Source organism: Cupressus sempervirens, chromosome 11, assembly GCF_028749045.1.
Source record: "Cupressus sempervirens isolate cs-2001-9-10 chromosome 11, ASM2874904v1, whole genome shotgun sequence".
NCBI classification, from domain to species: Eukaryota; Viridiplantae; Streptophyta; class Pinopsida; order Cupressales; family Cupressaceae; genus Cupressus; species Cupressus sempervirens.
Window position 1 is genome coordinate 22,304,492 of NC_143128.1, and position 12,978 is coordinate 22,317,469.

Consider the following 12,978-nt stretch of genomic DNA (forward strand, 5'->3'; position numbering starts at 1 on the left):
AGGGGATTCTAAAATCAGGTCTTCTTCTTCTAGCTCTTGATGTTATATCATTAGATTTTCTCTTCCGATTCTTGATTTCAACTCGAATAGAAATTTTATCCAACCTGATTAGAGATTACTTTGTCAACATGTGAGCATGTTGCAACCTTATAATCATAGTTGTTAGGTATTCTTACTCATAATCATGAAATAACCTAATTGACTATATTTTCCTAATCTTATATTTATATATATATATATAGTTGTGTTTTTGCCTTATAAATTTTGGGCATGACAGATTAATACGTATAGTTTAGGATTTGAAAGGAGACCATGATATGGAAAAAAATAACAACAACGAAGACTGCTATAAAATCTACAAGAAGAAATGGAGGCTGAACATGAAATCGTTAATAACAACACACCAATCATGAAATACTTGCAACATTTGCCCTCTTGTGGAGTTGCCTGGTAATCAACACATGTAGTGAACATGTGGATACCTTGAACATGACACATATAATTGACAATTTTTTGGAGTTAAAATTGAAAAGACTACCCCTAAAAATTGAAGTAGCCAATGATAAAATAGTAACTAGCTGTGAATTTTTTTAATTAAATGAAAATATTGTTCAAAGCCTTTGTTTTATGAAGATTGCACATCATCCCAAAAATAGATTAATGCCAATATGCTTGGTGAAAACTTAAGTCTCCTACCTAACAACATGGACTAATAATTACCAAGAATGCCATACAACCTACTACTGCAACTATATATTCGTATTGAAGTTTTTTATGGTTGATCTCTTGACTGCGCACGCACATACACTTTAATTTGAGCGCTCCAAATTCAAGCTAAATTTGATTTGAATAGGACTTAATCAAATATTTGATTTCCATGGAAACTGAGTCTTGTAGGGTATTAAGAAAATAAAAATAACATGAACAAATGCATATTATGGTAGAAGTGGGTCATTTGTTATAGTCTATTGAGAATAACTAGAGTTAAAAAGATCATGTTAGAGTTGATAGCGTGCCCATGTATTTGACCAACATTTAATTCCAATAGATGATGCCTAAATTCAAAAATGACTATTTTGCAACTTGTAAAGACATAAATGTTGGCAAATTGTTTGAACAATACATACAACGTTCTATTCGAAGGAAGAAACCACTTGTCTACGAATAAATTTGACTTGCCAAATTAAAAGACTGGAGGGAATTACCGCCTAGGCATGTTCTTCTTCCATATAGAATGATTCAGGTACTATACATGGTTAACTGCCTAAATACAAGCTTGAACACTCCAACATGAATAAAAGGAGAATACGATACTTAGAGTAGTGATTATATTAAAGAATGCCACTCATAAAAGCGTATCTAAAGATATAAGTTTTGCCGTAGTAGGAAGTGGGTTTTTTGAGACATAAAATTTTCTAAAGCTAACAGAATACAATTTTATTGTATCAAATACACAACAATCAAACTAGAGGGGTAGAAAGATAAACATTACGAAGAGATGAAGGTGGCAAAAGCTAGGAAATGGAAGACTTGAAAGGAAAACTTCCCTAGCAGTAAAATTTGGTCAAAATTTCCTATATCATTGCTTGTTCATGAGAAAAGAGGGGAAGGAAACCTAGCGGATTTCATACAATACTAGTATTACAAACCATCACAATGGAAACAAGAGACATTCAATGATAATAGAATAATACAAGCGATTTCATAGCTCTATGATTCATCAAATACTTACCTCTTGGGAATAATTTGTTCAATAGTAAAAGGTCATATTTGTAAGAATGCAGTAGCTCAAAAATTTTCTTGACCTGAAAAAAATTTAAATAGTTTTTTTCATTTCTAAATTGTAATATCTCAATAGTACAAAGTAGTGAAAGAAACTAATCTTATTAAAATCAAACAATTTGATACAACAAAAAGTACAATGTGTCAACATTCTAGCTTTTCTTTATCATGGAAATTAATGTACCAAACTCTTCAAACAAGCTACACCTCATGACATGCAGAGAATATTTGCGCTACAAGTTTTGCTCCTTTGCAACAACAACACACCTAACCTTCCTAAAAGAATGATAGTTGTCGTTCTCAACTATTTGAGATAATATTTGTGTAGGAAAAAGAAAAGACTGCTTGAAAAAATAATAAGAGTCAATAGGAAAAAAACTTGTTCACAGATATGACGCAAAAAAAAATCATTTTCCTCTATTAACTATAGTATAAAATGATATTATGTGAAAAAACACAGTTTTCAATACACCAATTAATAAATTAGAAGTGATTGAAAACTTTAGTCTCGTGCCGTAATAAGACATAAAGAAAGCTTGCCATAAGTATACAAAACTTAGTCTCCTTGCAAATCCATGGCCAAAACTAATTTAGCCACAAAACAAAAAGTCTCAAATAATATTTACAAAATTATCGTGAGATCATCTTCATTTCTCGAAAACTAAATGAACAATTTTAAGTGAGATTATCTACGTAAGAATTGCATGAACGTAATCATAATGAAAATGGAAATGTACACACGGATAACTATGATTCAAGTATATCTGCAAGGCCAACAAATAAGCCATTGAAAAATTAAAATTTACCAGAATTAATGAGAAATTTTCCGGTAAAAAAAATTATTCATCGGCTAAAAAATGCGTTTGAATATCGCAAAAAAGTTAGTGGTGTCGAAGTGCGTAGTATTTGCACATTTTTCTTAACGACATTGTTTACTGTGAAGACGTAGTCGCTTAACCATGAAGATTTCTTGAGGGTTTGTACTTCTCTCTCAACTTTTTTTTAATTGTTACGACAGATGAAAAGGTAAATTTGTGAATTAGAAGGGTAGTCTCAAACGGCATAATTCTATGATTGTTCTCCAGATCTCAAGTGCGACAGACCAGTGGAGCGCAAATGTTGGTAGAGCGGTCAGAACCCTAAACAAGATCTATTCATTTAGTCGATTTTACCCTGCAAGTTAAATCGGATCCGATCCACAGGAGAAAACATGGCGCTCTCCCTTCGACAAAAGCAGACACGTGAGTATACCTATCGAAGCAATATCATGTTTGAATTTAATCAATATATACCATTGTTGGTAAGGCTTATAGAGAGTTTGTGTAGGGCAGAACATAACTAGCTGCCTTTTTTTTCTGGGAAGTGAAAAGGTCGTGCATGCAGTGTAAATTTGTCAGTTGATTTTTCTGGATCCAAGCGTAGTAAAATCCGTGTCTCACCCTCCATTGAAAGGCTATATGCGTTCAGGTTTTGTTCAGATTGCAAAACTATGAAATTGAATATCTGAGCCCACCTATCTGGTAATAGTCTTTTTTTTTCTGAATTAGGTTTGCTAACTGACTTCACCTATATTTATCGATCTAATTGTAGCGCATAAGCTGTGATCACATTGTCAATTCGTGGGATTAAACTTCTGATTTCAATTGCCGTATAATATTTGTTTCCCTTGGTTTGTTTGTCTACTTCCCATGTTTCTTTACAATCAGGGATGTAACATAGCGTGTAGCTTGTGCTTTGCATGACAAATTTGTGAAATTAAACTTCTGAATCCAATTACCTTGTAATATTCTTTTCCTTCGGGTTTCTTTCTTACCTTCGTACATTCAAGGATGAAACTATAGCATGAGGACTGTATTTGTGGTGCAAATTTGTGATATTGAAATTCTGAATCCAATCAGATAGTAAATTTTTCAACCCTTAGTTTGCTTGTACTTCTTTATGTTCAAGGACGTAATTTGTGAGAGTAATTTTTGGATCAAGGTGCATTGTAAATTAATTGTTTTATCTTTTGGGTGAACAGAGTGCATAGTGCGGATGCTGAACCTGAATGAGGGTGTGAGGAGTGGAGACACTGCGGATGAAGAAGTCTATAAAGTGCTTATCCTTGACAACTTCTGCCGTGATATCCTTTCGCCACTTATTCGTGTCAAGGACCTCCGAAAGCATGGCATTACTTTATATTTCACAATAGACAAAGAAAGGCAGAGAATTCCTGATGTTCCAGCAGTTTATTTTGTGGAGGCGACAGCAGCAAACATAGAAAGAATAATTATGGATACATCTCGTGCTGTCTATGACATTTTTCACCTGAATTTCGCATCATCGGTGCCGCGTCCACTGTTGGAGCAACTTGCTGCTGGTGTTCTGAGATCGGACTGTGTCAACAGAATTGCCAGGGTATATGATCAGTATGTCAACTTCATTTGTCTTGAAAATGGGATGTTCTCTCTTGGTCACAATTCTAGTTATGTACAATTAAATGATCCAAAGGCACAGGAAATTGACATAGAGGGTGTGGTAGAGGGTATGGTGAATGGTGTGTTCTCTGTGTTGGCCACACTAGGTGTGGTGCCTATCATCCGATGTGCAAGGGGAGGACCTGCTGAGATGGTTGCATCCAAACTTGATTCTCGCTTGCGAGACCACCTTATTTCTAGAAACAATCTGTTCAGCGAAGGGAATTTGATCAGCAGCAGCTCATTCCAGAGGCCACTTTTATGCATTTTTGACAGAAATTCTGAACTCTCTGCTGCCGTGCAGCATGACTGGAGTTACAGGCCACTGGTTCATGATGTGTTGGGCATGAAGCTCAATAGGGTAACTGTCCAGGGAGATGGTAAGGGTAAAAAATCATACGAGTTAGATGATTCTGACAGTTTCTGGGTGGCAAATGCCTCTGCCCCTTTTCCAAAAGTTGCTGAAGAAGTAGAAACCCAACTTGGCAAATATAAACAAGATGTGGAGGAAGTTAATAGGAGGACTGGTGGTAAGGCAGATGTTGATTTTGACGGCCATGAATTAATAGGCAACACAAAGCATCTGATGAATGCGGTGAATTCTCTTCCAGAGCTTACAGAGAGGAAGAAGATTATTGATAAGCACACTAACATTGCAACTGCCTTGCTGGGTGAGATTAAGGAGAGGGCATTGGATTCTTATTGCACCATGGAGGATGACATGTTGTCAAAGGGTAGCATGGACAGAAATGGATTGGTTGCTATTTTGAAAGGAAAGGGTACCAAGATGGATAAGCTACGCCTGGCTATAATATATCTTCTCGCATCTGAAACTACACTTCCATCTGATGTTGAAGCCATTGAGTCAGCTTTAAAGGAGTCAGAGGTGGACCTTTCAGCTTTTCAGTATGTGAAGAAGATAAAGTCCTTAACTATATCTCTAGCATCATCAAGTGCTGGAAGCAAGAGTAATATTGTTGATTGGGCCGAGAAATTATATGGGCAGTCCCTTAGTGCAGTAACTGCAGGTATGAAGAGCCTTCTTTCAGGTGGTAGGCAGCTTGCGATGACAAGGACAGTAGAAGCACTGATGGAAGCAAGGCCTAATCCCGACATTGAGAACTACCTTCTTTTTGATCCGCGGGCCCCTAAATCAAGTTCTGGGGCTGGGAGTCACACAAAAGGCCCTTTCAAGGAGGCCATAGTGTTCATGGTAGGTGGAGGAAATTATATTGAGTATGGGAGCCTGCAAGAATTGGCACAGCGGCAACAACCCGTGAAGAATATTATCTACGGGACAACAGAGGTTCTTACTGGGTTAGAATTTGTTGAACAATTGTCAGTATTGGGGCAAAAAATGGGGTTGGCTGGAGTTGGACCATCGCAGTAACTTGACTTCACCAGAAGAATGCTGTATTTCTTCTTTTTTCAAGTTAATTGTCTTTTGCAATTCATAAAGATATCGTATTATCTCAAGAAAGGCTGTATTTTACCTTGTGAGCATGTCCCGAGGGGAACAAAAATTTCAGCAGATCGCATTTGAAATTCTTTATCTTATTTTTCTTGCATGCAAAGAAATTATTCTTTTTTAGTTTTGAGAGATCAGCAGCCTTTAAATGAATGGTTTTTGAGTCTTTAACAGATGCCATTATAAATTTATAACGCCATTTAAGTGTTTATATAAATAGTTGGCTTTTAGATTTAACGAAAGCAACAGTTTTCATTGATCAATTACATTATTTTTTTTGTCTTAGACATCCTCATTAAATGTTCAATGTAATTTAATTTTTAATTTGGAGCCAGTATCTGACTGTCAATCATAATAATGTTCCATCTAACTGGCACTGTAGAAGTAAAAATAGAATTGAATTACTCAGATTTAAAATGGGAAAAACTTTATAAAAATTCAGGCATTAAATACTAATTGAACTGATTGTAAAAGATAAATTAATTTGTTCTTTCATGTCAAATTAGGTGTATAGATAAGAAGAGATCTTAAATATTATCAACAATCCATAGGAATTCCAATAAAACTATCTTTCTTTTAAAAGGGTTTATGCAAAAACCATATGGCTGGCCCTACAATAGTGTTATTTTGTCATGAAGTACCTACTGTTCTAGGGACTAATATTTTCACGTCACTTCTCTTTATATAAATTTTGCTTTGAAAACTATGTTCGATGAATTTTTTTCCTCCTATTCTAAACTTTGAAGATATAACCTTTTTTTTGATAGGTAATGGGCCAAAGCCTAGATTACTTATTATTATGTGTTAAGCTAGAGTAGACTGGAACCCAAGACTTCCCACATGAGAGGCTCACAAGTTACTGTTGTGTTGTAGGCTCTTGCCTTCGAAGATGAACTTTTGATTCTGCTATTTTTAAAAACTTTTTCCTTAAAATCCTATTGGCCAGATTGAATTTACGTGGCAGTATTATGAATTTTTAATTAGCAAAAATGATTGATATTATTATTTATATTGGGAATTGTGCCAAGGCAATATTTTTACCCTTCGTGTGGTGGTGGTATTCTTGAAACTTCTGCAATAAAGATGATTTTACCTGTTGTGTGTGTGGAGCACTGCAGGGAAGACGTCTTTGAATTGATGAAAGAGAGGCTTTTGATTGCATAGCCAGACAGAAAGTTTGCATAGCAAGATGCAGATTGATTGATTGATTTGGCATGACGAAAATAGTATGAAAGTCGGAAGAAAAAAGGGTATTAGTGACGCAAGCCATAGCAATAGCAGCAGGGTTTTTCTGTATAGACGTTTGTCGCTCTGATCCAGCATGGCTGTGAGCAATGAATTTGGCATTATCAACAATCCTAGAGTAATGTTTAATTTGCCATCAATTCAATTCTATGCTGCAAGCAATGAATTTGGTGGAAACAACAAGTATAGGGTAATGCAAAATTTGTCACCAATTCAATTCTATTCAATTCATTGCATGTAGCTACCGTTTTGACGATCTGGATTGTTAGGGTTTGCTTATTCTAGAGACCAAATGCTTTCTTGCACAATTCAGAGCTGTGTAGAGAAGTCTAATGCAATTTCTAACAATTTTGTTCTTTTTTGTTGTAAACAATAGTCCTTTTAGGCCACAACACACCTAGACATAGGCTCCACTGCTTGAATTTCTCTCCATTTACATTTTGGTTTATAGGTTCTTGATTTAGTATTGCTTTAGTTTTGAACTTGTGATCAATGCAAGTGGTTGGATAGAGAGGGGATTCAGTTTGAGGGTTTTGCAGATATTGTCCCTCAGGTTCGAGTCCCACTGATACCCAATTCTTTGGTATTCTTTCACCTATGCTGTAAACATGTGATGATATTATTTTTCATCCTTGCCTGGATTTGTGGCTCTTTGAAAGTCTGATGCATTGGAAGCATGTTTGGGGTGCTTGGTACAAACATAACTATCATTGTTAACAAAATTATCTTGTCTGGCATGATTGCGTGCCTCTTTTGCAGAATTTTTAGTAATTTTATGCATAAGAAGCTCTGAATCATCAGAGCTCCCCTGAGTAATAATATTACCAACAGCAATTTCTTCATCAGCCCCTGATTTTAGAAAATCCAACTCAGTTGCCTTATCACACCCTTCAGATTCTATGATCTGTTCCATTTAAGAAATCTATCATATGTTGGGCAGAAAATTTGTAAATACCTTGTCAGCTCATGGCAAAAGAGAGCTTGTTCAGTTGATCAGAGAAAGAACTTAGAAAAGTCTAGCTGTGCAATTTTCTTGCCTCAAACCTTCAAATTCGTCACTACACATCTATTTGGGTTTTCACTACCCAAAAAAATAGTTGCGTTGACCTCAATTTTTTTCCTCCATTTTTCATTTTTTATAAAAATATTCAACTCAATAAATCAACCCAAATGTTTATTTCTTAAATTGTGTGTTTGTTTTGCTAACATGTCTTCAGCGTTTATATTTTATCGGAATCTTTCCTGAAGATACGTCAATGTGATGTCCATCAAGCTGGTAAAAAACTGACACAATTTATGCTTACCCTTGGCATGTTAAGGCATAAGGTTGACTTTATGTACCCTGTCAGAAGCACTTCAAATTAATAATATGTAAGCATTCGTAATTTGTAAATTAATAATTTCTTAGCATTCTCATCTGCAAATTAATAGTATGTTAGCATTCTAATCTTGCAACTTAGTGCTGTTAGCTTTTAGTTGTGAAAATTGTTTGTGGGTATGCTGGAAACCCATTTTTGGGATTTCAAAAAATTTCTCATCCAGCAAGAAATTCTTGGAGAGAGAGGCCTTGAAAACTCCGGAAATGCTTCTTGCAAATCTATTGTTTTTTGAATTTTCTGAAAATTTCTTGCTCCAATAAATGTCAATTCAATTTTTCTTACTGAGAATTAAGTATGTAGGCAACATTGGTGCAAGAGTGTATTTATAATTTGCAGACTCCTAGAAATACAAAGTAGAGGTATTTGATTTTGCACTCTACCTCAACAAATTAACGAAAACATGCAGAGCAGAGCTTTTTTATCCTATGCTTCTTAAAAGATGTTTCATTAAAGTGGAGTTTTGCAGTTTTATTTCTTCTTTTTGGTTGCTGTTCTATTTTTACATAGTGGCTTTGCTATTTTCAATTTCCCAGAAAAAACAACCTTGCAGATTTGGATATTTGCTTCTGACATTTCGATCACTTGCTGGGCATGGAGCAGGAAACTTGTAGCTAGCACAAATATTCAAGAGCAACCGACTTTTGCTCGCAGTTATTCTCCCTCGCACCTGTAAACTTGAAAATCCATTCCACATTAAGTGTTGTATACATGATGGAAAAATTGTTGAATTCCAAACTGCTCCGCTACAACTATTGATCAGAAAGGTATATGTTGGTATGTATTTTCCATGTTTAATGGTTCATATTCTTAAATTTTATGCAATGGCGTTATCAGGCAGAGTTTTGTTCACATAAGAAAACAATATTAGGGTTTTCAAGGTAGTTCTGTAATAATCTCATGACTCAATGCTGGTGTAATTTGTTCTCCTTTGTTGTTCATCTGTACCCTTGATCTCCTTTTGTTTTCAAGTGTTTATGTTGCCCATAACCCTTTTGTGCAACAGACATCTACCTCCTCTATTCTTACAGAGGGAAAATTGCTCTTACGGGCACTTAGAGTTATCATATATAAGTTCAAAAATGATAATGATCTTTACGGCAGATTTATCACTTGCCAATCATAATCATAACCAGCTTTCCCAATTGACTAGGCCCTGCTTAATCAATGACAGAAATATAAAGATGACTCATATCGTAGATGGTCCCTTTCATGTCCAATTTTAATGGGGAAATCACTTTAGAAATGTACTCTTGTGATCAGAGAGGGGCTTAAAGGAACTTGTTGATAAACAGATTTGTTCTTCTTTGCTTATGACTCTTGAATGCCTAAATTAGGAACAATATCTGATTACAAACAGTTGAAAGCCACTTATGGATAGACTGGCTTTTCTCTGAATTGATAGGTACAGCTCCCTATGGTAGATTTGCAATGAATTATGTTTTATTTCTAAAACTAATATGGGGGTGTGTTCTTGACCCGAGAACAGAAGAGGTAAAACCAAGCCAGACCTAAACAGGATCTAACTCAGGCAAAAAAAGGGATTTATGAAGAATTGATTAAGTTTATGAACTCACATGTCTTATGAACTCACAAAGCTCAACAGCATAACAACTAATACTGAACTGGATTAATTAGAATGTGAACTACAGAGAAGAACTTAACTAAAGGGAAAAAACGTTTAAAGGATTTCTCTTTGAACATGCAATGAAACTAATTATCACATCCATTCGCTGCCTTGAAACATGGGAATGAAACTTTGTCCTTTTCTTGCTTCAATCCAGACAAAAGAGAAAACATATAACTACAACTAACAGAAATGGAACAGAAAATAGTTGATACAAAATGCCATTCAATTGACTCTGCAACATCAAGTACTCCACACCAAAAATTCGCCGACCTTTTATTAATCTTTCAATTTCATACGTATAGGATTTTGAGATGACTGTTACAATAGAAGTTCAATCGGTTCATCTCCTCAAAAGAAATGACAAATGGCAAGAAACCAGTTTGTCGTATTGCAATAATTACATAAGAAAGTGAAAAGGGGGGAAATGTGAACCACTTCATCTTCTTCCCCTTTTCTGCTTCTATTCTATAGGCCTTAGCTGCAACTATAATTGGGATTAGCTCTTCATGCTTAGGCATGTGTATGTTGGTGTATCTCAAGAGCCACGTAGAATGTTCCCTGGCCAACTCCTTCACAACATTCAATTGATTTGGCAATTTCTTCGTGGCCATGTGTATGCATCCTCTGAGTTTCTGGAGTTTCGCAACTCTGTTTTGATAACTGGAGACACATTAGTTGGATTATCTAAGAATTTGGAGAAATTCTCCTTCATGACGTTTATCTCAATGAGTGCTTTCCCTTGGCCACTAGTCTGTGAATTTGTATGTAGCCCATTCATGAGTTCAAATCCTCTATCTTGGGTCTTCTTCGCTTTATCCTCTGTTTCCTTAAGTCCCTTTTGTGCTATAGGATCATTTCTGACTTGAACTACATGCTCTGAAGCCATTCGAATAGGGGTTCATCTCCCTTTGGCAAGATTTTTGCTTCAACGGCTTCCTTTGCCTTCATTTGAATGATCATCTTCAAAAGAGAGATACAATCATCACACTTCATTCTTTCTCCGACCAAAGTATTGCTATTTGCTAAAATGTTATCCTTCTCTGTTTCTAATCTTAAGATAACATTGTCAATTTGTTCTATAATAGCAACTCCTAATTTGAGCTTCCCAATCCAGTCTTTACCAATTTGGCCAAAGTGCCTATCTTCCTGAAGTTGAGAGATAAGGGCTTAAACTTCAGTAGCTATAGGATTTTTTGTTATTGATACTCTGGAGATAGTTGCCAATAGAGTGACCAATTGTCTGATGAATCTATTCAACTTTTCTGTCTCAGCCTTCATCCGAGTTTTTGACAACTTTAGGTTTTCCAATTGTCCCTCAATTACTTCATTGGTTGACTTCCACAGGCCAACCTTGGTGTCATGTCTGGCCTCTCCAAGGTCCACCGAGTGCAGAGTAAAATCATTAGCAGTCATATCTTTAATTCTTCCTCCTTTGTTGGGCTTGGCTATCTGCATTGTTAGGTGCCCTATTTCTGGATCTTGCCCAAGTATAGACAAAGTTTTCTTCTTCTTTACCTTGGTTAACGCAGATCTAGAACGAAATGCAAGGGGTATGGTATCCTTGACGGGGGCGCTTTCATCTTTCCTTTTTCTCTTTCTCTCCAGAGTATCCTCTAACCAGGAATCAATGCCTATCACTTTGGAGGCTGTCCCAAGTGATTCTATACTAAACATTTTATAACTGGAGCGATTGTCATCGCAGTTGAAGAGAAGAGATTCTTTGAGGCCTGAGAAATGAGCTTGTGTTGATGTGAGTTTTGTATCACTTACCTAACATATTAGTAATTGGATATCCGATACGGAGTATCAAACATACAATTCCTCTCTTGAAAAGTTATTGGTCATGGGATATGAGAATAACTCTAATGTTCCTTACTCTTGTGGATACTCGCTCAGTTTTATTGATGTGATTTGTTGGTAATCACGTAGGTGGCCTTACGCTATTCATTCAAGGATGACTTGGGCTTTGGTGGGGTGAAGGTGATGGTGGCTCGGTTTGTGAAATGTGCGGAGGCAGATAATGTTGATGGTGATGATGATGGAAGATGTGTCTGCCGAGGATGATGTTGGTAGGAAAGTGATGGTGGTGGAAGGTGAATGGATGTGTTTTGATACTTGACCTACTTCCCTAACTTCCTTCTCTAAGCTTCGACTACCCAACTATTCACTATTCTACTCCTACTCCTACGAATGAAAGGTTAGCAAATGGACGGGGATCAAACCTAATGAAAGCTGACCAGCGGCCTCACTTCCACAGGTGCAATGATTCAAAGGAATAATAAACTAGTTTACTACACAAGGCTTCCCAACAAGCTGCTAGGATGCTAGTGGCCTAGTATTGATCCCTATCAAACATCTACCAATGCTACCATACAACTATCCATCTACTTCTACTCTCACTTAAACAACTTGGAATGAAATTTGCTTCAACAACTTGAAAAGAAATCTAACTATATGGAAGTAGAAAACATGCAATAACACCAAATGTTCTTAATCAACATGCAAATCGCAACAATGAAGAAGAGAGCAATTTTGGTATTATCTTCGCATCAATTTCTCCAACCCTTTACAAATGAGAGCAAATGGCCTTATATAGGGGCCAGAAATACAATGGACGGTGGAGATCAAAACAAGATCAACGATCTAGATTGGATCCCAAAAACCTTAATTAGGGTTGCCACTCCATCGACCAATGAGAAGATCCCACCTCATCAATGGACCAATGAAAAAAGTGCAAAAAGTGGTAACCAATGAGAAGACACCAAAATGGTGGCCAATCATAAATAGACACTTGTCTTATTCTAGAAGAAAGAGAAATTGCCACTTGGGCTTACATCAAATGATCTTCTAATATAAATCTTCCCTTTTCTTTCATTTTCTTAGCTAAGACAATGAACTTAGCTAGCCTTTCGTTAACTTCTTCCATAGGAGGACAAGGTGTGTGTTTCGACCCAAGTTCCGTTGATTTCACCACGCTGCTTGCTGCTTGTAGTATCCTTTCATGATCCTTCTCATATTCTT

General features: G+C 36.3%; 1 protein-coding gene across 2 annotated transcripts; it reads left to right on the forward strand.

The window, feature by feature from the left end:
- The first annotated feature begins 2,716 nt into the window (after positions 1 to 2,716).
- Positions 2,717 to 5,838, forward strand: ATSLY1 (Sec1/munc18-like (SM) proteins superfamily). 2 transcript variants are annotated; one of them, XM_089811322.1, is made up of 3 exons: positions 2,717 to 2,758; positions 2,868 to 3,023; positions 3,803 to 5,838. In XM_089811322.1, exons 2-3 carry the CDS (start codon positions 2,993 to 2,995, stop codon positions 5,626 to 5,628), a joined length of 1,857 nt encoding a protein of 618 aa, XP_089667448.1. In that variant the 5' UTR covers positions 2,717 to 2,758; positions 2,868 to 2,992; the 3' UTR covers positions 5,629 to 5,838. The 2 variants fall into 2 exon arrangements, with proteins under 2 accessions (XP_089667448.1, XP_089667449.1); XM_089811323.1 differs by having other exon boundaries at positions 2,717 to 3,023.
- Positions 5,839 to 12,978: the final 7,140 nt, after the last annotated feature.

Bases quoted from the DNA above. Each gene is read 5' to 3' on its own strand.
- ATSLY1 (XM_089811323.1), top strand. From the start codon at position 2,993: ATGGCGCTCTCCCTTCGACAAAAGCAGACAC. The intron at 3,024-3,802 runs GTGAGTATACCT...TTGGGTGAACAG, and splicing joins CCTTCGACAAAAGCAGACAC to AGTGCATAGTGCGGATGCTG.